Source organism: Salmo salar, chromosome 04 (assembly GCF_965601325.2).
Source record: "Salmo salar chromosome 04, fSalSal1, whole genome shotgun sequence".
NCBI classification, from domain to species: Eukaryota; Metazoa; Chordata; class Actinopteri; order Salmoniformes; family Salmonidae; genus Salmo; species Salmo salar.
In genome coordinates this window covers 3,648,211-3,673,178 of record NC_138294.1, presented here as the reverse complement: position 1 = coordinate 3,673,178, position 24,968 = coordinate 3,648,211, and the positions used below count along the sequence as shown (strand labels likewise).

The 24,968-nt window shown below is 44.1% G+C and overlaps 1 protein-coding gene across 1 annotated transcript; it reads left to right on the top strand.

Moving 5' to 3' along the window:
- Positions 1-470: 470 nt before the first annotated feature.
- On the top strand, positions 471-23,132 carry LOC123733434 (rho-related GTP-binding protein RhoH). The gene is made up of 16 exons (XM_082974003.1): positions 471-807; positions 4,246-4,368; positions 7,073-7,666; positions 15,066-15,215; positions 15,707-16,190; positions 16,254-17,381; positions 17,521-18,365; positions 18,708-19,613; positions 19,679-19,843; positions 19,949-20,053; positions 20,712-21,108; positions 21,174-21,848; positions 21,883-21,947; positions 22,017-22,490; positions 22,664-22,728; positions 22,798-23,132. The coding sequence occupies exons 3-5, from the start codon at positions 7,493-7,495 to the stop codon at positions 15,977-15,979; spliced, it is 597 nt and encodes a 198-aa protein (XP_082830129.1). The 5' UTR covers positions 471-807; positions 4,246-4,368; positions 7,073-7,492; the 3' UTR covers positions 15,980-16,190; positions 16,254-17,381; positions 17,521-18,365; positions 18,708-19,613; positions 19,679-19,843; positions 19,949-20,053; positions 20,712-21,108; positions 21,174-21,848; positions 21,883-21,947; positions 22,017-22,490; positions 22,664-22,728; positions 22,798-23,132.
- Positions 23,133-24,968: the final 1,836 nt, after the last annotated feature.

The following is a 24,968-nucleotide window of genomic DNA, read 5'->3' as shown; positions in this document are numbered from 1 at the left end:
TTATTAACTCCAAGCTACTGCGTAAAGTCGTTTTATATGTAAACGCATTATTAACTCCAAGCTACTGCGTAAAGTCGTTTTATATGTAAACGCATTATTAACTCCAAGCTACTGCGTAAAGTCGTTTTATATGTAAACGCATTATTAACTCCAAGCTACTGCGTAAAGTCGTTTTATATGTAAACGCATTATTAACTCCAAGCTACTGCGTAAAGTCGTTTTATATGTAAACACATTATTAACTCCAAGCTACTGCGTAAAGTCGTTTTATATGTAAACGCATTATTAACTCCAAGCTACTGCGTAAAGTCGTTTTTTATATGTAAACACAGTAACTCCAAGCTACTGCGTAAAGTTGGCTAATCGAAGCGATCAACAACAAAAAATAACAGCTGCTTCGTGGGGTTAGAGAGAGAGATGCCGAAATACTAAGACCAGAAACGAAACGGCATCAACACACCTCCACACGCAACTACCGGATGCTGTTAGTGAGACCAGAGAGAGAGAGAGAGAGCGCATCTCATTTCCCTCTCCACCGTTTTTTTTTGTTGTTGTAAAGAGAGTAGCAAGGTGTGTAAGTGACGCATATAAACGTGTATAAGTAGTTTTGTGCATATAGAATAATTATAGAATAATTAGGCTATTGTGTTTCGCTTTAAGCAGTATTTATAAAGTAGCCTTAAATGTATATACCGTAAAAATAAAAAATACGCTACTTTTTTTTACCGAGTCAAAAAATGCTTTGAGCTGAAGCGGAACATCCTTCCGCTGCCATCATGAAGACAGGCTGCGGGGTCTGACAACACGGTGAGTTTATCTTTGTTCTTCTATTCCTCTCGTCTATGAGAAGTAACAACGTTTTTTTATTTTTATTCATGTCTTTTCTTTTAAATCCAGACAGAATGACTCATTTTTAATATGAGCCGACTAAAATACATTTGATATATTGGAGAGTCACTGTAGAGGATTATTATCGAGTTTGGCATTTCATATTCATTGTTTAAAAACCAATAGTCCTACACCCCCCCCCCCCAAAAAAAAATGTTTCATTATCCAATTATAACTATTTCTATCTCAATTAAAATGATAAACGACAACATGAATCTCTTACATTTGGTTTCAAATAAATCGTCTGTATTTGAATGGTTAGAGTTGAGCGTAAGTGGGCCTGCCTTACGCTTCTAGACGGTCACGATGTACGGGGTTAAACTAGGTTAAAACAAAATGTCAGTCGTCATGGCAGGGTGAAGAACAGAGCTTTTCAACTCTTCATGGAGGGTAGATGATGTTTGAATAGGCCCTTTTAATAACTCTCTAATCTATTGTCTTTATAAAGTCACGATGACTGGTGTCTTTATTTTAAATAAAACATTCGTCATGTGAATAATAATACCGTTATATTCTTCCTACGCCTTTAATTAATACAGGATCAGTTGGGTAAAAGACAAGCACACCTTCAGTCTGCTGTGGGCTGCATTTGGCCCCGGGGGGGGGGGGGGGGGGGGCTGCCATTGCTGAGTAGAGTGAGTAGTCAGTAGTCTAGTTAGTAGTCTAGTTAGTGGTCTAGTTAGTAGCCTAGTTAGTCCTGCCCGGGGGGCTGCCATTGCTGTGTAGAGTGAGTAGTCAGTAGTCTAGTTAGTAGTCTAGTTAGTGGTCTAGTTAGTAGCCTAGTTAGTCCTGCCCGGGGGGCTGCCATTGCTGTGTAGAGTGAGTAGTCAGTAGTCTAGTTAGTAGTCTAGTTAGTGGTCTAGTTAGTAGCCTAGTTAGTCCTGCCCGGGGGGCTGCCATTGCTGTGTAGAGTGAGTAGTCAGTAGTCTAGTTAGTAGTCTAGTTAGTGGTCTAGTTAGTAGCCTAGTTAGTCCTGCCCGGGGGGCTGCCATTGCTGTGTAGAGTGAGTAGTCAGTAGTCTAGTTAGTAGTCTAGTTAGTGGTCTAGTTAGTAGCCTAGTTAGTCCTGCCCGGGGGGCTGCCATTGCTGTGTAGAGTGAGTAGTCAGTAGTCTAGTTAGTGGTCTAGTTAGTTGCCTAGTTAGTCCTGCCCGGGGGGCTGCCATTGCTGTGTAGAGTGAGTAGTCTAGTTAGTAGTCGAGTTAGTAGTCTAGTTAGTAGTCTAGTTAGTAGTCTAGTTAGTAGCCTAGTTAGTCCTGCCCGGGGGGCTGCCATTGCTGTGTAGGGTGAGTAGTCGGTAGTCTAGTTAGTCTATAGTCTAGTTGGGAGTCAGTAGTGTAGTCAATAGTCTAGTTAATCTATAGTCTAGTCTAGTCTAGTCAGTAGTCTAGTCAGTAGTCTAGTTAATCTATAGTCTAGTCTAGTCAGTGTCTAGTTAGTAGTCAATAATCTAGTCAGTAGTCTAGTCAGTAGTCAAATCAAATCAATTTTTTTAAATATATATATATATATTTTTTTTTTATATAGCCCTTCGTACATCAGCTGATATCTCAAAGTGCTGTACAGAAACCCAGCCTAAAACCCCAAACAGCAAGCAAAGCATGTGAAAGAAGCACGGTGGCTAGGAAAAACTCCCTAGGAAAAACTCCCTAGAAAGGCCAAAAACCTAGGAAGAAACCTAGAGAGGAACCAGGCTATGAGGGGTGGCCAGTCCTCTTCTGGCTGTGCAGGGTGGATATTATAACAGAACATGGTCAAGATGTTTAAATGTTAAAATGTTCATAAATGACCAGCATGGTCAAATAATAATAATCATAGTAGTTGTCGAGGGTGCAACAAGCACGTCCGGTGAACAGGTCAGGGTTCCATAGCCGCAGGCAGAACAGTTGAAACTGGAGCAGCAGCACGGCCAGGTGGACTGGGGACAGCAAGGAGTCATCATACCAGGTAGTCCTGAGGCATGGTCCTAGGGCTCAGGTCCTCCGAGAGAAAGACAGAAAGAGAGATGGATATATATATATATATATACAAAAAACTATCAACAGGTAAAAACGAGGTGATTTGTGTTCGCTGTGTTTGTTGGCTACTGTAACTCCTCGGAAAACAACCGTGTCCTGACGAGAGAGAGAGCACTTTTTTTCTATGTCAGGTTGAAACCGGGCCTCATTAGCTTCGTTGTTATGGATGTTTCCGAATAAAATGTCACTGGGAAACGGCTTAAACAAATGCAGATACTTTTTGTTGTTGTTGTTATTCTGGCTGCGCTGTTTTAACGTGACTGTAAATTAGCCGTAGTTTTCTAGCTGAGCAAGTCAGGGATAATAAGGATGTTGACAGCCAGTATGGCAACGGAACATTTAGACTGAACGACTGGGTCCATAGATACAGAACGACTGGGTCCATAGATACAGAACGACTGGGTCCATAGATACAGAACGACTGGGTCCATAGATACACAACGACTGGGTCCATAGATACTGAACGACTGGGTCCATAGATACTGAACGACTGGGTCCATAGATACTGAACGACTGGGTCCATAGATACAGAACGACTGGGTCCATAGATACAGAACGACTGGGTCCATAGATACAGAACGACTGGGTCCATAGATACAGAACGACTGGGTCCATAGATACAGAACGACTGGGTCGGGTCCATAGATACTGAACGACTGGGTCCATTGATACAGAACGACTGGGTCCATAGATACAGAACGACTGGGTCGGGTCCATAGATACAGAACAGAACCGATAGAACGAACGACCAGCCTGCTCGGGTAGCAACCCAAGTTTTGTGTCTGGACTATATATTGTGGAAGGACGAAATAGTATGAATAAATTAATCAAAATAAAGTTATTTTATTATAATTTTTTTTTTAATGAAAATATGTCAATCCTTATTTTTTAAAATATATTCGTAACCTAGTTGTATAAAAGTGAAAAAGCCCTCGAAGGCGATGTTTGGAAGATTTATATATCGGCACGGATTGCCGGTGTCCAATATTTTCCTCCAAAACACCGTCTTCTCTGGCGTTATCGCTGAAGGACTGAAGGAGTTTAGTTAATAACCAAAATCTACGGGTCGGCGCTGTCCTCACTCCCTCCTACAGCGCTGGGTCACTACGGAGAGGAGAAGGTACATGCTCTGATGTTTTTAGGTCAGCTTTTTCTCTGTAATTATAATGTCAAATCAATCACATTTATTTTATATAGCCCTTAAAATAGCTGAATCTGTTGTGTTTTAGTGCTGGGCTGGAACAAAAACCTGCACTCTTAGTAGCTCTCCTTATTAGAGCAACCCCCCCCCCCCCCCCCCCCACGAGTCAACAATGTCCTCATCAGATAATGTCCTCGCAGCTCTCTCTCGTACGCCGGGCCCTGATTGGATGGAATAACCAACCACCTGTGACGTCAGGTGACCTCGATTGATCGCAGGAGGCGGAGCCTGGAGTCATCTCCGTGGCGTACACACAGAGAGAAGTAAGTATAGAGGAACTGAGAGAGACGGGGGGAGAGAGAGAGGTGTGTGGAGAGAGAGAGGTGTGTGTGTGTAGAGAGAGAGGTGTGTGTGGAGAGAGAGAGAGAGAGATGTGTGTGTAGAGAAAGAGGTGTGTGTGTGTAGAGAGAGAGGTGTGTGTGGAGAGAGAGAGAGGGGTGTGTGTGTAGAGAGAGAGAGAGAGGTGTGTGTGTGTAGAGAGAGAGGTGTGTGTGTGGAGAGAGAGAGAGAGGGGTGTGTGTGTAGAGAGAGAGAGAGAGATGTGTGTGTAGAGAGAGAGGTGTGTGTGGAGAGAGAGAGATGTGTGTGGAGAGAGAGAGGTGTGTGTGTAGAGAGAGAGAGACAGAGAGGTGTGTGTGGAGAGAGAGAGAGGTGTGTGTGTGTAGAGAGAGAGAGACAGAGGGGTGTGTGTGTGTGTAGAGAATGAGGTGTGTGTGTAGAGAGAGAGGTGTGTGTGTAGAGAGAGAGGTGTGTGTGTAGAGAGAGAGGTGTGTGTGTGTAGAGAGAGAGGTGTGTGTGTAGAGAGAGGGGTGTGTGTGTAGAGAGAGAGGTGTGTGTAGAGAGAGAGAGAGAGAGAGGGGTGTGTGTGTAGAGAGAGAGAGAGGTGTGTGTGGAGAGAGAGAGAGGTGTGTGTGTAGAGAGAGAGAGACAGGGGGTGTGTGTGTGTAGAGAAAGAGGTGTGTGTGTAGAGAGAGAGAGAGGTGTGTGTAGAGAGAGAGAGAGGTGTGTGTGTGTAGAGAGAGAGAGAGGAGTGTGTTTAGAGAGAGAGAGGAGTGTGTTTAGAGAGAGAGAGGTGTGTGTGTAGAGAGAGAGAGGTGTGTGTGTAGAGAGAGAGAGGGGTGTGTGTTTAGAGAGAGAGAGGTGTGTGTAGAGAGAGATGTGTGTGTAGAGAGAGAGGTGTGTGTAGAGAGAGAGGTGTGTGTGTAGAGAGAGAGGTGTGTGTGTAGAGAGAGAGGTGTGTGTAGAGAGAGAGGTGTGTGTAGAGAGAGAGGTGTGTGTAGAGAGAGGTGTGTGTGTAGAGAGAGAGATGTGTGTGTAGAGAGAGAGAGAGAGGTGTGTGTGTGTAGAGAGAGAGAGAGAGAGGTGTGTGTTTAGAGAGAGAGAGGTGTGTGTTTAGAGAGAGAGAGGTGTGTGTTTAGAGAGAGAGAGGTGTGTGTTTAGAGAGAGAGAGGTGTGTGTGTAGAGAGAGAGGTGTGTGTGTAGAGAGAGAGGTGTGTGTGTAGAGAGAGAGGTGTGTGTGTGTAGAGAGAGAGGTGTGTGTGTGTAGAGAGAGAGGTGTGTGTAGAGAGAGAGAGGTGTGTGTAGAGAGAGAGGTGTGTGTGTAGAGAGAGAGGTGTGTGTGTAGAGAGAGCTGTGTGTGTAGAGAGAGAGAGGTGTGTGTGTGTAGAGAGAGAGAGAGGTGTGTGTGTGTAGAGAGAGAGGTGTGTGTGTGTAGAGAGAGAGAGGTGTGTGTAGAGAGAGAGAGGTGTGTGTAGAGAGAGAGAGGGGTGTGTAGAGAGAGAGATGTGTGTGTAGAGAGAGAGATGTGTGTGTAGAGAGAGAGGTGTGTGTGTGTGTGTGTAGAGAGAGAGGTGTGTGTAGAGAGAGAGAGGGGTGTGTGTAGAGAGAGAGGTGTGTGTGTGTAGAGAGAGAGAGCTGTGTGTGTAGAGAGAGAGGTGTGTGTGTAGAGAGAGAGGTGTGTGTTTAGAGAGAGAGGTGTGTGTGTAGAGAGAGAGGTGTGTGTGTAGAGAGAGAGGTGTGTGTGTAGAGAGAGAGAGGTGTGTGTGTAGAGAGAGAGAGATGTGTGTAGAGAGAGAGAGGGGTGTGTAGAGAGAGAGATGTGTGTGTAGAGAGAGAGATGTGTGTGTCGAGAGAGGTGTGTGTGTGTGTGTGTAGAGAGAGAGGTGTGTGTAGAGAGAGAGGTGTGTGTGTGTAGAGAGAGAGAGGGGTGTGTGTAGAGAGAGAGGTGTGTGTGTGTAGAGAGAGAGAGCTGTGTGTGTAGAGAGAGAGGTGTGTGTGTAGAGAGAGAGGTGTGTGTGTAGAGAGAGAGGTGTGTGTGTGTAGAGAGAGAGGTGTGTGTGTAGAGAGAGAGGTGTGTGTGTAGAGAGAGAGGTGTGTGTGTAGAGAGAGAGGTGTGTGTGTAGAGAGAGAGGTGTGTGTGTAGAGAGAAAGGTGTGTAGAGAGTGAGAGAGGGGTGTGTGTAGAGAGAGAGAGAGGTGTGTGTGTAGAGAGAGAGGTGTGTGTGTAGAGAGAGAGGTGTGTGTAGAGAGAGAGGTGTGTAGAGAGAGAGAGAGGGGTGTGTAGAGAGAGAGAGAGGGGTGTGTAGAGAGAGAGAGAGAGGGGTGTAGAGAGATAGAGAGGTGTGTAGAGAGAGAGAGAGGTGTGTGTAGAGAGAGAGAGGTGTGTGTGTAGAGAGAGAGAGAGGTGTGTGTAGAGAGAGAGGGTGAGAGAGAGACAGAGAGAGAGAGAGACAGAGACAGAGACAGAGAGAGACAGAGACAGAGACAGAGACAGAGAGAGACAGAGAGAGACAGAGAGAGAGAGAGACAGAGACAGAGAGAGACAGAGAGAGAGAGACCTTCAGCTTCTCTACTGTAGCAGTAGAGCCAGTAAACAGTCTGTGGTGAGAGAGAGACAGATGTAGTTGGCATCATGACTCCACACATGAGGTGACCACAACCCCCTGATCTCAACCCTCCTCTACTTCAGGACTACAACATCTCCCTAAAGAACTACAACCCCCAGAGAGTATCACAGAGACAGGGACCACCATCCCTATGGACCTGATCTCAACCCTCCTCTCCTTCAGGACTACAACATCTCCCTAAAGAACTACAACCCCCAGAGAGATGGTGACCACAACCCCCTGATCTCAACCCTCCTCTCCTTCAGGACTACAACATCTCCCTAAAGAACTACAACCCCCAGAGAGATGGTGACCACAACCCCCTGATCTCAACCATCCTCTCCTTCAGGACTACAACATCTCCCTAAAGAACTACAACCCCCACAGAGACGGGGACCACCATCACACTATGGACCTTCTCACGACCCCCTGAGTTCCACAAGGACTACAACTCAACATCTCCCTAAAGGACTACAACCCCCAGGGTTCTGAGCGGAGCAGCCATGAGCGCAGCAGCAGCAGCAGCGGAGACCCAGGTGAAGTGTGTGCTGGTGGGGGACAGCGCTGTTGGGAAGACGGCCCTCCTGGTTCGCTTCACCTCAGAGACGTTTCCTGACTGCTACAAACCAACTGTGTACGAGAACACTGGCGTAGAAGTCTACATGGACGGGGCTCCGGTAGGAATAATACCCTTTACAGTAATACACTTTACGGTAATACACTTTACGGTAATACACTTTACGGTAATACACTTTACGGTAATACACTTTACATCATTTAACTACTACAATAATACCCTTTACAGTAATACACTTTACAGTAATACACTTTACGGTAATACACTTTACGGTAATACACTTTACGGTAATACACTTTACGGTAATACACTTTACATCATTTAACTACTACAATAATACCCTTTACAATAATACACTTTACAATAATACACTTTACAATAATACACTTTACGGTAATACACTTTGCGGTAATACACTTTACAGTAATACACTTTACATCATTTAACTACTACAATAATACCCTTTACAATAATACACTTTACAATAATACACTTTACAATAATACACTTTACAATAATACACTTTACGATAATACACTTTATAATAATACACTTTACAGTAATACACTTTACAATAATACACTTTACATCATTTAACTACTACAATAATACACTTTACAATAATACACTTTACAGTAATACACTTTACAATAATACACTTTACATAATTTAACTACTACAATAATACACTTTACAATAATACACTTTACATCATTTAACTACTACAATAATACACTTTACAATAATACCCTTTACAGTAATACACTTTACAATAATACACTTTACAGTAATACACTTTACAATAATACCCTTTACAGTAATACACTTTACGATGATACACTTTACAATAATACACTTTACAATAATACCCTTTACATCAGGGCTGTTCAACTGGCGGCCCGCGGACCATTTCCGGCCTGTTTATTGATTGAGACTGGTCCTTCTGTATGAGCGGTAATGAAAGATCTGCCAGATAATCCACCGTTCAGCGCCAAGCAATACGGCGATTGGCTGTAGTGTGGTTGTTAGCGGTTTCCAGAGCTTATATGGGCATGTTGATTTCTATTTTCTTCATATGAATTTGGCTCCAGTGTTTTTATGAATGATTTTTTTTTTTAAATATATAAAATATTCTGACGCCCCATTCCTGAAAGCTACAACTCTCAGGAACACGTTTCCCTCTGTGATTCTCACATGGACTCGTGAGAGAGTGGGACAAAACGACCTAATGGCTGAGGGAAAGGAATTCAAAGGATGTATTTGATTTTTTATTTAACCTTTTATTTAACGAGGCAAGTCAGTTAAGAACAAAATTCTTATTTACAATGACGGTGTTACCGGGGGAACAGTGGGGGTTAACTGCCTTGTTCAGGGGGCAGAACGACAGATTTTTACCTCGTCAGCTCGGGGGATTCGATCTAGCAACCTTTCGGTTACTGGCCCAACGCTCTAACCACTAGACTAGCCACAACGCTCTAACCACTAGGCTACCTGCCTCCTCTAACCACTAGGCTACCTGCCTCCTCCTCTAACCACTAGGCTACCTGCCTCCTCCTCTAACCACTAGGCTACCCGCCTCCTCTAACCACTAGGCTACCCGCCTCCTCTAACCACTAGGCTACCTGCCTCCTCTAACCACTAGGCTACCTGCCTCCTCTAACCACTAGGCTACCTGCCTCCTCCTCTAACCACTAGGCTACCTGCCTCCTCCTCTAACCACTAGGCTACCCGCCTCCTCTAACCACTAGGCTACCCGCCTCCTCTAACCACTAGGCTACCTGCCTCCTCTAACCACTAGGCTACCTGCCTCCTCTAACCACTAGGCTACCTGCCTCCTCTAACCACTAGGCTACCCGCCTCCTCTAACCACTAGGCTACCTGCCTCCTCCTCTAACCACTAGGCTACCTGCCTCCTCTAACCACTAGGCTACCTGCCTCCTCTAACCACTAGGCTACCTGCCTCCTCTAACCACTAGACTACCTGCCTCCTCTAACCACTAGGCTACCTGCCTCCTCTAACCACTAGGCTACCCGCCTCCTCTAACCACTAGGCTACCTGCCTCCTCTAACCACTAGGCTACCTGCCTCCTCTAACCACTAGGCTACCTGCCTCCTCTAACCACTAGGCTACCTGCCTCCTCTAACCACTAGGCTACCTGCCTCCTCTAACCACTAGGCTACCCGCCTCCTCCTCTAACCACTAGGCTACCTGCCTCCTCTAACCACTAGGCTACCTGCCTCCTCTAACCACTAGGCTACCTGCCTCCTCCTCTAACCACTAGGCTACCTGCCTCCTCCTCTAACCACTAGGCTACCTGCCTCCTCTAACCACTAGGCTACCTGCCTCCTCCTCTAACCACTAGGCTAACCACCTCCTCTAACCACTAGGCTACCCGCCTCCTCTAACCACTAGGCTACCTGCCTCCTCTAACCACTAGACTACCCGCCTCCTCTAACCACTAGGCTACCTGCCTCCTCTAACCACTAGGCTACCTGCCTCCTCTAACCACTAGGTTACCTGCCTCCTCTAACCACTAGGCTACCTGCCTCCTCTAACCACTAGGTTACCTGCCTCCTCCTCTAACCACTAGGCTACCTGCCTCCTCCTCTAACCACTAGGCTACCCGCCTCCTCTAACCACTAGGCTACCCGCCTCCTCTAACCACTAGGCTACCTGCCTCCTCTAACCACTAGGCTACTTGCCTCCTCTAACCACTAGGCTACCTGCCTCCTCCTCTAACCACTAGGTTACCTGCCTCCTCCTCTAACCACTAGGCTTCCTGCCTCCTCCTCTAACCACTAGGCTACCCGCCTCCTCTAACCACTAGGCTACCCGCCTCCTCTAACCACTAGGCTACCCGCCTCCTCTAACCACTAGGCTACCCGCCTCCTCTAACCACTAGGCTACCCGCCTCCTCTAACCACTAGGCTACCCGCCTCCTCCTCTAACCACTAGGCTACCTGCCTCCTCCTCTAACCACTAGGCTACCCGCCTCCTCTAACCACTAGGCTACCCGCCTCCTCCTCTAACCACTAGGCTACCTGCCTCCTCCTCTAACCACTAGGCTACCCGCCTCCTCTAACCACTAGTCTACCCGCCTCCTCTAACCACTAGGCTACCTGCCTCCTCTAACCACTAGGCTACTTGCCTCCTCTAACCACTAGGCTACCTGCCTCCTCCTCTAACCACTAGGTTACCTGCCTCCTCCTCTAACCACTAGGCTTCCTGCCTCCTCCTCTAACCACTAGGCTACCCGCCTCCTCTAACCACTAGGCTACCCGCCTCCTCTAACCACTAGGCTACCCGCCTCCTCTAACCACTAGGCTACCCGCCTCCTCTAACCACTAGGCTACCTGCCTCCTCCTCTAACCACTAGGCTACCTGCCTCCTCCTCTAACCACTAGGCTACCTGCCTCCTCCTCTAACCACTAGGCTACCTGCCTCCTCTAACCACTAGGCTACCTGCCTCCTCTAACCACCAGGCTACCCGCCTCCTCTAACCACTAGGCTACCCGCCTCCTCTAACCACTAGGCTACCTGCCTCCTCTAACCACTAGGCTACCCGCCTCCTCTAACCACTAGGCTACCTGCCTCCTCTAACCACTAGGCTACCTGCCTCCTCCTCTAACCACTAGGCTACCTGCCTCCTCTAACCACTAGGCTACCTGCCTCCTCTAACCACTAGACTACCTGCCTCCTCTAACCACTAGGCTACCTGCCTCCTCTAACCACTAGGCTACCCTCCTCCTCTAACCACTAGACTACCTGCCTCCTCTAACCACTAGGCTACCTGCCTCCTCCTCTAACCACTAGGCTACTTGCCTCCTCTAACCACTAGGCTACCCGCCTCCTCCTCTAACCACTAGGCTACCCGCCTCCTCCTCTAACCACTAGGCTACCCGCCTCCTCTAACCACTAGGCTACCCGCCTCCTCTAACCACTAGGCTACCTGCCTCCTCTAACCACTAGGCTACCTGCCTCCTCTAACCACTAGGCTACCTGCCTCCTCTAACCACTAGGCTACCTGCCTCCTCTAACCACTAGGCTACCTGCCTCCTCTAACCACTAGGCTACCCGCCTCCTCTAACCACTAGGCTACCTGCCTCCTCTAACCACTAGGCTACCTGCCTCCTCCTCTAACCACTAGGCTACCTGCCTCCTCCTCTAACCACTAGGCTACCTGCCTCCTCCTCTAACCACTAGGCTACCTGCCTCCTCCTCTAACCACTAGGCTACCTGCCTCCTCCTCTAACCACTAGGCTACCTGCCTCCTCCTCTAACCACTAGGCTACCTGCCTCCTCCTCTAACCACTAGGCTACCTGCCTCCTCCTCTAACCACTAGGCTACCTGCCTCCTCCTCTAACCACTAGGCTACCTGCCTCCTCCTCTAACCACTAGGCTACCTGCCTCCTCCTCTAACCACTAGGCTACCTGCCTCCTCCTCTAACCACTAGGTTACCTGCCTCCTCCTCTAACCACAAGGCTACCTGCCTCCTCCTCTAACCACTAGGCTACCTGCCTCCTCTAACCACTAGGCTACCTGCCTCCTCCTCTAACCACTAGGCTACCTGCCTCCTCCTCTAACCACTAGGCTACCTGCCTCCTCTAACCACTAGGCTACCTGCCTCCTCCTCTAACCACTAGGTTACCTGCCTCCTCCTCTAACCACAAGGCTACCTGCCTCCTCCTCTAACCACTAGGCTACCTGCCTCCTCTAACCACTAGGCTACCTGCCTCCTCCTCTAACCACTAGGCTACCCTCCTCCTCTAACCACTAGGCTACCTGCCTCCTCCTCTAACCACTAGGCTACCTGCCTCCTCCTCTAACCACTAGGCTACCCGCCTCCTCCTCTAACCACTAGGCTACCCGCCTCCTCTAACCACTAGGCTACCTGCCTCCTCCTCTAACCACTAGGCTACCCTCCTCCTCTAACCACTAGGCTACCTGCCTCCTCCTCTAACCACTAGGCTACCTGCCTCCTCTAACCACTAGGCTACCCGCCTCCTCCTCTAACCACTAGGCTACCCGCCTCCTCTAACCACTAGGCTACCTGCCTCCTCCTCTAACCACTAGGCTACCCTCCTCCTCTAACCACTAGGCTACCTGCCTCCTCCTCTAACCACTAGGCTACCTGCCTCCTCTAACCACTAGGCTACCCGCCTCCTCTAACCACTAGGCTACCTGCCTCCTCTAACCACTAGGCTACCCGCCTCCTCCTCTAACCACTAGGCTACCTGCCTCCTCCTCTAACCACTAGGCTACCTGCCTCCTCCTCTAACCACTAGGCTACCCGCCTCCTCCTCTAACCACTAGGCTACCTGCCTCCTCCTCTAACCACCAGCCTCCCCTGCTGCCCCATTACTTTAATTATCTTTGTGTTTATTTATTGAGATGCTTCGTTTTCAGATGGTTTTGAAATGACGTCGAACTACTTTTTAAGAAGCTTTTGTTAATCGTTGTTTGAATAATTGGTGAGCGAGCGTTGCCCCCATCAACTCACTTTTGTTGACCCCCCCCCTTCCCATTTCTGTCCTAATTACTTTCAGCGACATTTTAATTATAAGAAAAGTGTGTGTGCATTGTTTTATTTTTATTTTTGTAATTTTTTTTTTTTTACAATTCTTCCAAAGAATAATCGCAGGTGGAATATTTTAGGCCTCCCTGAAATTAACCTTCTTTAGTTTTTTACGTCTGTCCCCTGTAATAATATCGTTTGAATAGCCCCCTGCTTTACATAATTTACCTGTCACGATAATACCACTTTACATCATTTAACTATCACGATAATACGCTTTACATCATTTAACTATCACGATAATACGCTTTACATCATTTAACTGTCACGATAATACGCTTTACATCATTTAACTATCACGATAATACCACTTTACATCATTTAACTATCACGATAATACGCTTTACATCATTTAACTATCACGATAATACCACTTTACAATAATACCACTTTACATCATTTACGTATCACGATAATACCACTTTACATCATTTACCTATCACGATAATACACTTTACATCATTTACCTATCACGATAATACGCTTTACATCATTTACCTATCACGATAACGCACTTTACATCATTTACCTATCACGATAATACCACTTTACAATAATACCACTTTACATCATTTACCTATCACGATAATACCACTTTACAATAATACCACTTTACATCATTTACCTATCACGATAATACCGCTTTACATCATTTACCTATCACGATAATACGCTTTACATCATTTACCTATCACGATAATACCACTTTACATCATTTACCTATCACGATAATACCACTTTACATCATTTACCTATCACGATAATACCACTTTACGTCATTGAACTGTCACGATAAATCGCTTTACATCATTTACCTGTCACGATAATATGCTTTACATCCTTTACCTATCACGATAATGCGCTTTACATCCTTTACCTATCACGATAATGCACATTACATCATTTACCTATCATGATAATACACTTTACATCATTTACCTATCACGATAATACCACTTTACATCATTTACCTATCACAATAATATACTTTACATCATTGAACTATCACGATAATATACTTTACGTCATTGAACTATCACGATAATACACTTTACATCATTTACCTATCACGATAATATGCTGTACATCATTGAACTATCACGATAATATACTTTGCGTCATTGAACTATCACGATAATACGCTTTACATCATTTACCTATCACGATAATACGCTTTACATCATTTACCTGTCACGATAATACACTTTACATCATTTACCTATCACGATAATACCACTTTACATCATTTACCTATCACGATAATACCACTTTACATCATTTACCTATCACGATAATACCACTTTACATCATTTACCTATCACGATAATACGCTTTACATCATTTACCTATCACAATAATACCACTTTACCTATCACGATAATACCACATTACAATAATACCCTTTACATCATTTACCTATCACAATAATACACTTTACAATAATACCACTTTACATCATTTACCTACCACAATAATACACTTTACAATAATACCACTTTACATCATTTACCTATCACAATAATACACTTTACAATAATACCACTTTACATCATTTACCTATCACGATAATACGCTTTACATCATTGAACTATCGCGATAATACCACTTTACATCATTGAACTATCACGATACATTAACACGATAGTGTCAACATCACGACCCACTGGAGAGGTCTGATGGTCACCTGATCAGGAAATATCCCTCACATCCTTCATGACCTTTACACCCTGATGGTGACGAGGCTGTTTATCCCTGCGGTGTGTTTCGTCTTTTAATGCTTTATTTAAAGTGCATCTCGACGTCACAAGAATAAAACATTTTAAAACATTACAAACAAGATTTCGTAGAAGACAGAATAAAAAAAATCATTGAATAATAAAAAAAAAGACACATTTATAATGTATTTTGTTTTACTCTCCAGATCAACCTGGGTCTGTGGGACACGGCAGGAAATGACACGTTCAGACAGATCCGTCCGATGTCCTATCAGCAGGCGGATGTGGTCCTGATCTGCTACTCCGTGGCCAACGCCGCCTCCCTCGCCAACGTCAAGCACAAGTGGCTGGTAGAGGTACGGGACTACCTTTTCTACTCTCTGAATAGATCCTTCTGGAAGTGTTGTGTGTGTGTTTTTATTGGATAGAGAGAGAGGTGAAAGGTCAGAGAGAAAGAGAGAGAGAGAGAGAGAGAGCAGCGGGACGGATTCCAACCCAGCGCTACGTAGAACACGATCTCCCCCCCGAGGCAGCAGCAGCTTACACCGCTAGACCAAATAAAAAATAAATAAATAAAAAATAACATTTTATATTCTTACAGACACGTCTGAAATAATCATTGAGTCGATTCAGGAAGTAGACACCAGATCAGTAGTGATCGGATTCCATTTTTCTTCTCTCAGTGAGAAGAAATTGGAATTAGAATTTCAGTTTACTTCCTGAGTTAATTGAAATGGAATTCAGCCCAACTCTGGCTTCATATTGTGTATCCAATACATGTTTAAAACTATTTGACTATAACAAAATGGTTTTAAAAAAAACAAAACATTTTTAATGTCATTTGTAGGTGCGTGAGAATCTTCCTCGTGTTCCGGTTCTGGTGGTGGCGACTCAGACGGACCAGCGTGACACCGGGCCTTACCGCGCCTCCTGCTCCTCCGCCGCCGAGGGCAAACGCCTCGCCCAGGACGTACGGGCCAAGGGGTACCTGGAGTGCTCGTCGCTAAGCAACCGCGGCGTGCAGCAGGTGTTCGAGTGTGCGGTGCGGACGGCGGTGAACCAGGCCAGGAAACGGACGCGTCCGCGGATGTTTGATATCAACAGCTGCACGGTGTTTTGACCTTTGACCTTTGACCTCAAAAAACCTTTGGGACCTCCTAGGGTTGGGGTTTGGTGATCGGTGGATACCCGAAGCCTCTAGCGACTGCTCTAGGATCAGGACTCGGGGCCCAGTGGCGACTCCGACTTGGACTCAACACCGGGGACTTGGGACCGGACTGGCGGCTTAGTGACTGGACTACATCACTGTATCTGACTTGAACTATTCGAATGTTCTGTCTGACCCAGGACCTGTGGTTTTTTTTGGGGGGGGGAAACTCTTGAACTATTCGAAGTTCTGTCTGTGCCGTAAGACAGTAAACCTCCCAATGTGTCATTTTGACCTCTAACCTTTTGATGACTGGACACGCGGATCTGTAAACGACCCTCCGTAAAGGGGGGGGGGGGGGGGCCCAAAACACCGCCAAAATGGGAAATCGTTTTTTTAACAACCTGGGCCTGTGTTCACAAAGCGTCTCGGACTCGGGAGTGCTGATCTAGAGTCAGTTTCACTTTCTAGGTCATAATTTCTAGATCATAATTTCTCTAGGTCATAATTTCTCTAGGTCGTAATTTCTCTAGGTCATAATTTCTCTAGGTCATCATGAATCGGATTACATCGATCTGAACTCCTATTCTGAGACGCTTTATGAATACAGGCCATGGAAGTACAGACGGTCTGTGTGAGTTTGAAAATCACGAACTCTCAAACTGTTTTTTTTATTTTCTTTCTTCTTTCTTCTTCTGTATTTTGTAACTTGTTTTTTGATGTCTGTTATTCGATAGATTTAGAGGAGGGTTTCTAGAGATTTCAGTCAATAACGTCACCAGAGAGTTATAGGTTGTTCGTTATGATGAAACAGACGATCAGGTATTTTAGATCGGACGGTAAACAGAGACGATCAGGTATTTTAGATGGGATGGTAAACAGAGACGATCAGGTATTTTAGATCGGACGGTAAACAGAGACGATCAGGTATTTTAGATCGGACGGTAAACAGAGACGATCAGGTATTTTAGATGGGATGGTAAACAGAGACGATCAGGTATTTTAGATGGGATGGTAAACAGAGACGATCAGGTATTTTAGATCGGACGGTAAACAGAGACGATCAGGTATTTTAGATGGGACGGTAAACAGAGACGATCAGGTATTTTAGATGGGATGGTAAACAGAGACGATCAGGTATTTAGATGGGATGGTAAACAGAGACGATCAGGTATTTTAGATGGGATGGTAAACAGAGACGATCAGGTATTTTAGATGGGATGGTAAACAGAGACGATCAGGTATTTTAGATGGGATGGTAAACAGAGACGATCAGGTATTTAGATGGTAAACAGAGACGATCAGGTATTTTAGATGGGATGGTAAACAGAGACGATCAGGTATTTTAGATGGGATGGTAAACAGAGACGATCAGGTATCTTAGATGGGATGGTAAACAGAGACGATCAGGCATTTTAGATGGGATGGTAAACAGAGATGATCAGGTATTTTAGATGGGACGGTAAACAGAGACGATCAGGTATTTAGATGGGATGGTAAACAGAGACGATCAGGTATTTTAGATGGGATGGTAAACAGAGACGATCAGGTATTTTAGATGGTAAACAGAGACGATCAGGTATTTTGGACGGTAAACAGAGACGATCAGGTATTTTAGATGGGATGGTAAACAGAGACGATCAGGTATTTTAGATCGGACGGTAAACAGAGACGATCAGGTATTTTAGATGGGATGGTAAACAGAGACGATCAGGTATTTTAGATGGTAAACAGAGACGATCAGGTATTTTAGATCGGACGGTAAACAGAGACGATCAGGTATTTTAGATGGTAAACAGAGACGATCAGGTATTTTAGATCGGACGGTAAACAGAGACGATCAGGTATTTTAGATGGGATGGTAAACAGAGACGATCAGGTATTTTAGATCGGACGGTAAACAGAGACGATCAGGTATTTTAGATGGGATGGTAAACAGAGACGATCAGGTATTTTAGATGGGATGGTAAACAGAGACGATCAGGTATTTTAGATCGGACGGTAAACAGAGACGATCAGGTATTTTAGATGGTAAACAGAGACGATCAGGTATTTTAGATCGGACGGTAAACAGAGACGATCAGGTATTTTAGATGGGATGGTAAACAGAGACGATCAGGTATTTTAGATGGTAAACAGAGACGATCAGGTATTTTAGATGGGATGGTAAACAGAGACGATCAGGTATTTTAGATGGGATGGTAAACAGAGACGATCAGGTATTTTAGATGGGATGGTAAACAGAGACGATCAGGTATTTTAGATGGGATGGTAAACAGAGACGATCAGGTATTTTAGATGGGATGGTAAACAGAGACGATCAGGTATTTTAGATGGGATGGTAAACAGAGACGATCAGGTATTTAGATGGGATGGTAAACAGAGACGATCAGGTATTTAGATGGTAAACAGAGACGATCAGGTATTTTAGATGGGATGGTAAACAGAGACGATCAGGTATTTTAGATGGGACGGTAAACAGAGACGATCAGGTATTTTAGATTGGATGGTAAACAGAGACGATCAGGTATTTTAGATGGGATGGTAAACAGAGACGATCAGGTATTTAGATGGGATGGTAAACAGAGACGATCAGGTATTTTAGATAGGATGGTAAACAGAGACGATCAGGTATTTTAGATGGGACGGTAAACAGAGACGATCAGGTATTTTAGATGGGACGGTAAACAGAGACGATCAGGTATTTTAGATCGGACGGTAAACAGAGACGATCAGGTATTTTAGATGGGACGTTAAACAGAGACGATCAGGTATTTTAGATGGGACGGTAAACAGAGACGATCAGGTATTTTAGATGGGACGGTAAACAGAGACGATCAGGTATTTTAGATCGGACGGTAAACAGAGACGATCAGGTATTTTAGATCGGACGGTAAACAGAGACGATCAGGTATTTTAGATGGGACGGTAAACAGAGACGATCAGGTATTTTAGATCGGACGGTAAACAGAGACGATCAGGTATTTTAGATGGGACGGTAAACAGAGACGATCAGGTATTTTAGATGGGATGGTAAACAGAGACGATCAGGTATTTAGATGGGATGGTAAACAGAGACGATCAGGTATTTTAGATGGGATGGTAAACAGAGACGATCAGGTATTTTAGATGGTAAACAGAGACGATCAGGTATTTTGGACGGTAAACAGAGACGATCAGGTATTTTGGACGGTAAACAGAGATGATCAGGTATTTTAGATGGGACGGTAAACAGAGACGATCAGGTATTTAGATGGGATGGTAAACAGAGACGATCAGGTATTTTAGATGGGATGGTAAACAGAGACGATCAGGTATTTAGATGGGATGGTAAACAGAGACGATCAGGTATTTTAGATGGGATGGTAAACAGAGACGATCAGGTATTTTAGATGGTAAACAGAGACGATCAGGTATTTTGGACGGTAAACAGAGACGATCAGGTATTTTGGACGGTAAACAGAGATGATCAGGTATTTTAGATGGGACGGTAAACAGAGACGATCAGGTATTTAGATGGGATGGTAAACAGAGACGATCAGGTATTTTAGATGGGATGGTAAACAGAGACGATCAGGTATTTTAGATGGTAAACAGAGACGATCAGGTATTTTGGACGGTAAACAGAGACGATCAGGTATTTTAGATGGGATGGTAAACAGAGACGATCAGGTATTTTAGATCGGACGGTAAACAGAGACGATCAGGTATTTTAGATGGGATGGTAAACAGAGACGATCAGGTATTTTAGATGGTAAACAGAGACGATCAGGTATTTTAGATCGGACGGTAAACAGAGACGATCAGGTATTTTAGATGGTAAACAGAGACGATCAGGTATTTTAGATCGGACGGTAAACAGAGACGATCAGGTATTTTAGATGGGATGGTAAACAGAGACGATCAGGTATTTTAGATCGGACGGTAAACAGAGACGATCAGGTATTTTAGATGGGATGGTAAACAGAGACGATCAGGTATTTTAGATGGGATGGTAAACAGAGACGATCAGGTATTTTAGATCGGACGGTAAACAGAGACGATCAGGTATTTTAGATGGTAAACAGAGACGATCAGGTATTTTAGATCGGACGGTAAACAGAGACGATCAGGTATTTTAGATGGGATGGTAAACAGAGACGATCAGGTATTTTAGATGGTAAACAGAGACGATCAGGTATTTTAGATGGGATGGTAAACAGAGACGATCAGGTATTTTAGATGGGATGGTAAACAGAGACGATCAGGTATTTTAGATGGTAAACAGAGACGATCAGGTATTTTAGATGGGATGGTAAACAGAGACGATCAGGTATTTTAGATGGGATGGTAAACAGAGACGATCAGGTATTTAGATGGGATGGTAAACAGAGACGATCAGGTATTTTAGATGGGATGGTAAACAGAGACGATCAGGTATTTTAGATGGTAAACAGAGACGATCAGGTATTTAGATGGGATGGTAAACAGAGACGATCAGGTATTTTAGATCGGATGGTAAACAGAGACGATCAGGTATTTTAGATCGGACGGTAAACAGAGACGATCAGGTATTTTAGATGGGATGGTAAACAGAGACGATCAGGTATTTTAGATGGTAAACAGAGACGATCAGGTATTTTGGACGGTAAACAGAGACGATCAGGTATTTTGGACGGTAAACAGAGACGATCAGGTATTTTGGACGGTAAACAGAGATGATCAGGTATTTTAGATGGGACGGTAAACAGAGACGATCAGGTATTTAGATGGGATGGTAAACAGAGACGATCAGGTATTTTAGATGGGATGGTAAACAGAGACGATCAGGTATTTAGATGGGATGGTAAACAGAGACGATCAGGTATTTTAGATGGGATGGTAAACAGAGACGATCAGGTATTTTAGATGGTAAACAGAGACGATCAGGTATTTTGGACGGTAAACAGAGACGATCAGGTATTTTGGACGGTAAACAGAGATGATCAGGTATTTTAGATGGGACGGTAAACAGAGACGATCAGGTATTTAGATGGGATGGTAAACAGAGACGATCAGGTATTTTAGATGGGATGGTAAACAGAGACGATCAGGTATTTTAGATGGTAAACAGAGACGATCAGGTATTTTGGACGGTAAACAGAGACGATCAGGTATTTTAGATGGGATGGTAAACAGAGACGATCAGGTATTTTAGATCGGACGGTAAACAGAGACGATCAGGTATTTTAGATGGGATGGTAAACAGAGACGATCAGGTATTTTAGATGGTAAACAGAGACGATCAGGTATTTTAGATCGGACGGTAAACAGAGACGATCAGGTATTTTAGATGGTAAACAGAGACGATCAGGTATTTTAGATCGGACGGTAAACAGAGACGATCAGGTATTTTAGATGGGATGGTAAACAGAGACGATCAGGTATTTTAGATCGGACGGTAAACAGAGACGATCAGGTATTTTAGATGGGATGGTAAACAGAGACGATCAGGTATTTTAGATGGGATGGTAAACAGAGACGATCAGGTATTTTAGATCGGACGGTAAACAGAGACGATCAGGTATTTTAGATGGTAAACAGAGACGATCAGGTATTTTAGATCGGACGGTAAACAGAGACGATCAGGTATTTTAGATGGGATGGTAAACAGAGACGATCAGGTATTTTAGATGGTAAACAGAGACGATCAGGTATTTTAGATGGGATGGTAAACAGAGACGATCAGGTATTTTAGATGGGATGGTAAACAGAGACGATCAGGTATTTTAGATGGTAAACAGAGACGATCAGGTATTTTAGATGGGATGGTAAACAGAGACGATCAGGTATTTTAGATGGGATGGTAAACAGAGACGATCAGGTATTTAGATGGGATGGTAAACAGAGACGATCAGGTATTTTAGATGGGATGGTAAACAGAGACGATCAGGTATTTTAGATGGTAAACAGAGACGATCAGGTATTTAGATGGGATGGTAAACAGAGACGATCAGGTATTTTAGATCGGATGGTAAACAGAGACGATCAGGTATTTTAGATCGGACGGTAAACAGAGACGATCAGGTATTTTAGATGGTAAACAGAGACGATCAGGTATTTTAGATCGGACGGTAAACAGAGACGATCAGGTATTTTAGATGGGATGGTAAACAGAGACGATCAGGTATTTTAGATGGTAAACAGAGACGATCAGGTATTTTAGATGGGATGGTAAACAGAGACGATCAGGTATTTTAGATCGGACGGTAAACAGAGACGATCAGGTATTTTAGATGGGACGGTAAACAGAGACGATCAGGTATTTTAGATGGTCAACAGAGACGATCAGGTATTTTAGATGGGATGGTAAACAGAGACGATCAGGTATTTAGATGGGATGGTAAACAGAGACGATCAGGTATTTTAGATGGGATGGTAAACAGAGACGATCAGGTATTTTAGATGGGATGGTAAACAGAGACGATCAGGTATTTTAGATCGGATGGTAAACAGAGACGATCAGGTATTTTAGATGGGATGGTAAACAGAGACGATCAGGTATTTTAGATGGGATGGTAAACAGAGACGATCAGGTATTTAGATGGGATGGTAAACAGAGACGATCAGGTATTTTAGATGTGATGGTAAACAGAGACGATCAGGTGTTTAGATGGGATGGTAAACAGAGACGATCAGGTATTTTAGATGGTAAACAGAGACGATCAGGTATTTTAGATGGGATGGTAAACAGAGACGATCAGGTATTTAGATGGGATGGTAAACAGAGACGATCAGGTATTTTAGATGGGATGGTAAACAGAGACGATCAGGTATTTTAGATGGGATGGTAAACAGAGACGATCAGGTATTTTAGATGGGATGGTAAAATTGTCCGCTTCCAGGAAGACGTTGTAAACTTTTTTTAAAAATTTATATCCTTGACAAGTTATTTTTATTGTTATTGTTTTATTTCAGGTTAAAATTGAAGTAAACAATACAAGTCTACATCGACTATTTCCGTTCTCCGTCTATAGATGTTGAAAGTGATCCTTTTGGAAAGGTATTCCAGCTTGTGATTTGTCTGTTCCCTTTGTGTTAAAGAAATGTTTCCCACCACTTAAAGTGCCTGTAACATAATTCATGAATAAACGAACGAACGACCTTCCACCTGTCAATTCTACTTAGAAATCAGAATATGAAAAAAATATATATCTTTGTTTTGCCGTAATAACTAGGAGTAGGAAAACCGATGTGTTTAAAAAAAAAAAAAAAGTACTGGTTAGTACTGACACATGAATATCTCACACACACGCACGCGCACGCGCACACACACACACACACACACACACACACACACACACACACACACACACACACACACACACACACACACACACACACACACACACACAGGATGAGGGATGATGACTGTGTTGTGTTGTGGTGAGGTGAAGGTTGAGATCAGAGATATGACCGCAGCAGCTTTAGTTGGCAGTTAGTAACAGTCTCTAGAGCTCTGTAACATTAACCCTGACAGTAACAGTCTCTAGAGCTCTGTAACATTAACCCTGACAGTAACAGTCTCTAGAGCTCTGTAACATTAACCCTGACAGTCAGTAACAGTCTCTAGAGCTCTGTAACATTAACCCTGACAGTCAGTAACAGTCTCTAGAGCTCTGTAACATTAACCCTGACAGTAACAGTCTCTAGAGCTCTGTAACATTAACCCTGACAGTAACAGTCTCTGGAGCTCTGTAACATTAACCCTGACAGTAACAGTCTCTAGAGCTCTGTAACATTAACCCTGACAGTAACAGTCTCTAGAGCTCTGTAACATTAACCCTGACAGTAACAGTCTCTAGAGCTCTGGAACATTATCCCTGACAGTAACAGTCTGTAGAGCTCTGTAACATTAACCCTGACAGTAACAGTCTCTAGAGCTCTGTAACATTAACCCTGACAGTCAGTAACAGTCTCTAGAGCTCTGTAACATTAACCCTGACAGTAACAGTCTCTGGAGCTCTGTAACATTAACCCTGACAGTAACAGTCTCTGGAGCTCTGTAACATTAACCCTGACAGTAACAGTCTCTAGAGCTCTGTAACATTAACCCTGACAGTAACAGTCTCTAGAGCTCTGTAACATTAACCCTGACAGTAACAGTCTCTAGAGCTCTGTAACATTAACCCTGACAGTAACAGTCTCTAGAGCTCTGTAACATTAACCCTGACAGTAACAGTCTCTGGAGCTCTGTAACATTAACCCTGACAGTAACAGTCTCTAGAGCTCTGTAACATTAACCCTGACAGTAACAGTCTCTAGAGCTCTGTAACATTAACCCTGACAGTAACAGTCTCTAGAGCTCTGTAACATTAACCCTGACAGTCAGTAACAGTCTCTAGAGCTCTGTAACATTAACCCTGACAGTAACAGTCTCTAGAGCTCTGTAACATTAACCCTGACAGTAACAGTCTCTAGAGCTCTGTAACATTAACCCTGACAGTCAGTAACAGTCTCTAGAGCTCTGTAACATTAACCCTGACAGTAACTGTCTCTAGAGCTCTGTAACATTAACCCTGACAGTAACAGTCTCTAGAGCTCTGTAACATTAACCCTGACAGTAACAGTCTGTATCTTTACCTCTTTATCACTGACAGTAGTTTTTAGTTAGTAGTCAGTTACAACAGTTAGGGCTGGTTTCCCAGACACAGATGAAGCCTGATCCACGACTTAAAAGCTTTCTGAATGGAGACTAACTGATACCTGTCGATCAATACCCTGACTGATATGTTATTATGTAACAGATACCTGTCGATCAATACCCTGACTAATATGTTATTATGTAACAGGTACATGTCGATCAATACTCTGACTGATATGTTATTATGTAACAGATACCTGTCGATCAATACCCTGACTGATATGTTATTATGTAACAGATACCTGTCGATCAATACCCTGACTGATATATTAGATCAATACACTGACTGTAAATCACTCT

Coding starts and splice junctions, on each gene's coding strand:
- LOC123733434 (XM_082974003.1), top strand. CDS start 7,493: ATGAGCGCAGCAGCAGCAGCAGCGGAGACCCAGGTGAAGTGTGTGCTG. Junction 7,667..15,065: donor TCTACATGGACGGGGCTCCG/GTAGGAATAATA, acceptor TTTACTCTCCAG/ATCAACCTGGGTCTGTGGGA. Junction 15,216..15,706: donor AGCACAAGTGGCTGGTAGAG/GTACGGGACTAC, acceptor TGTCATTTGTAG/GTGCGTGAGAATCTTCCTCG.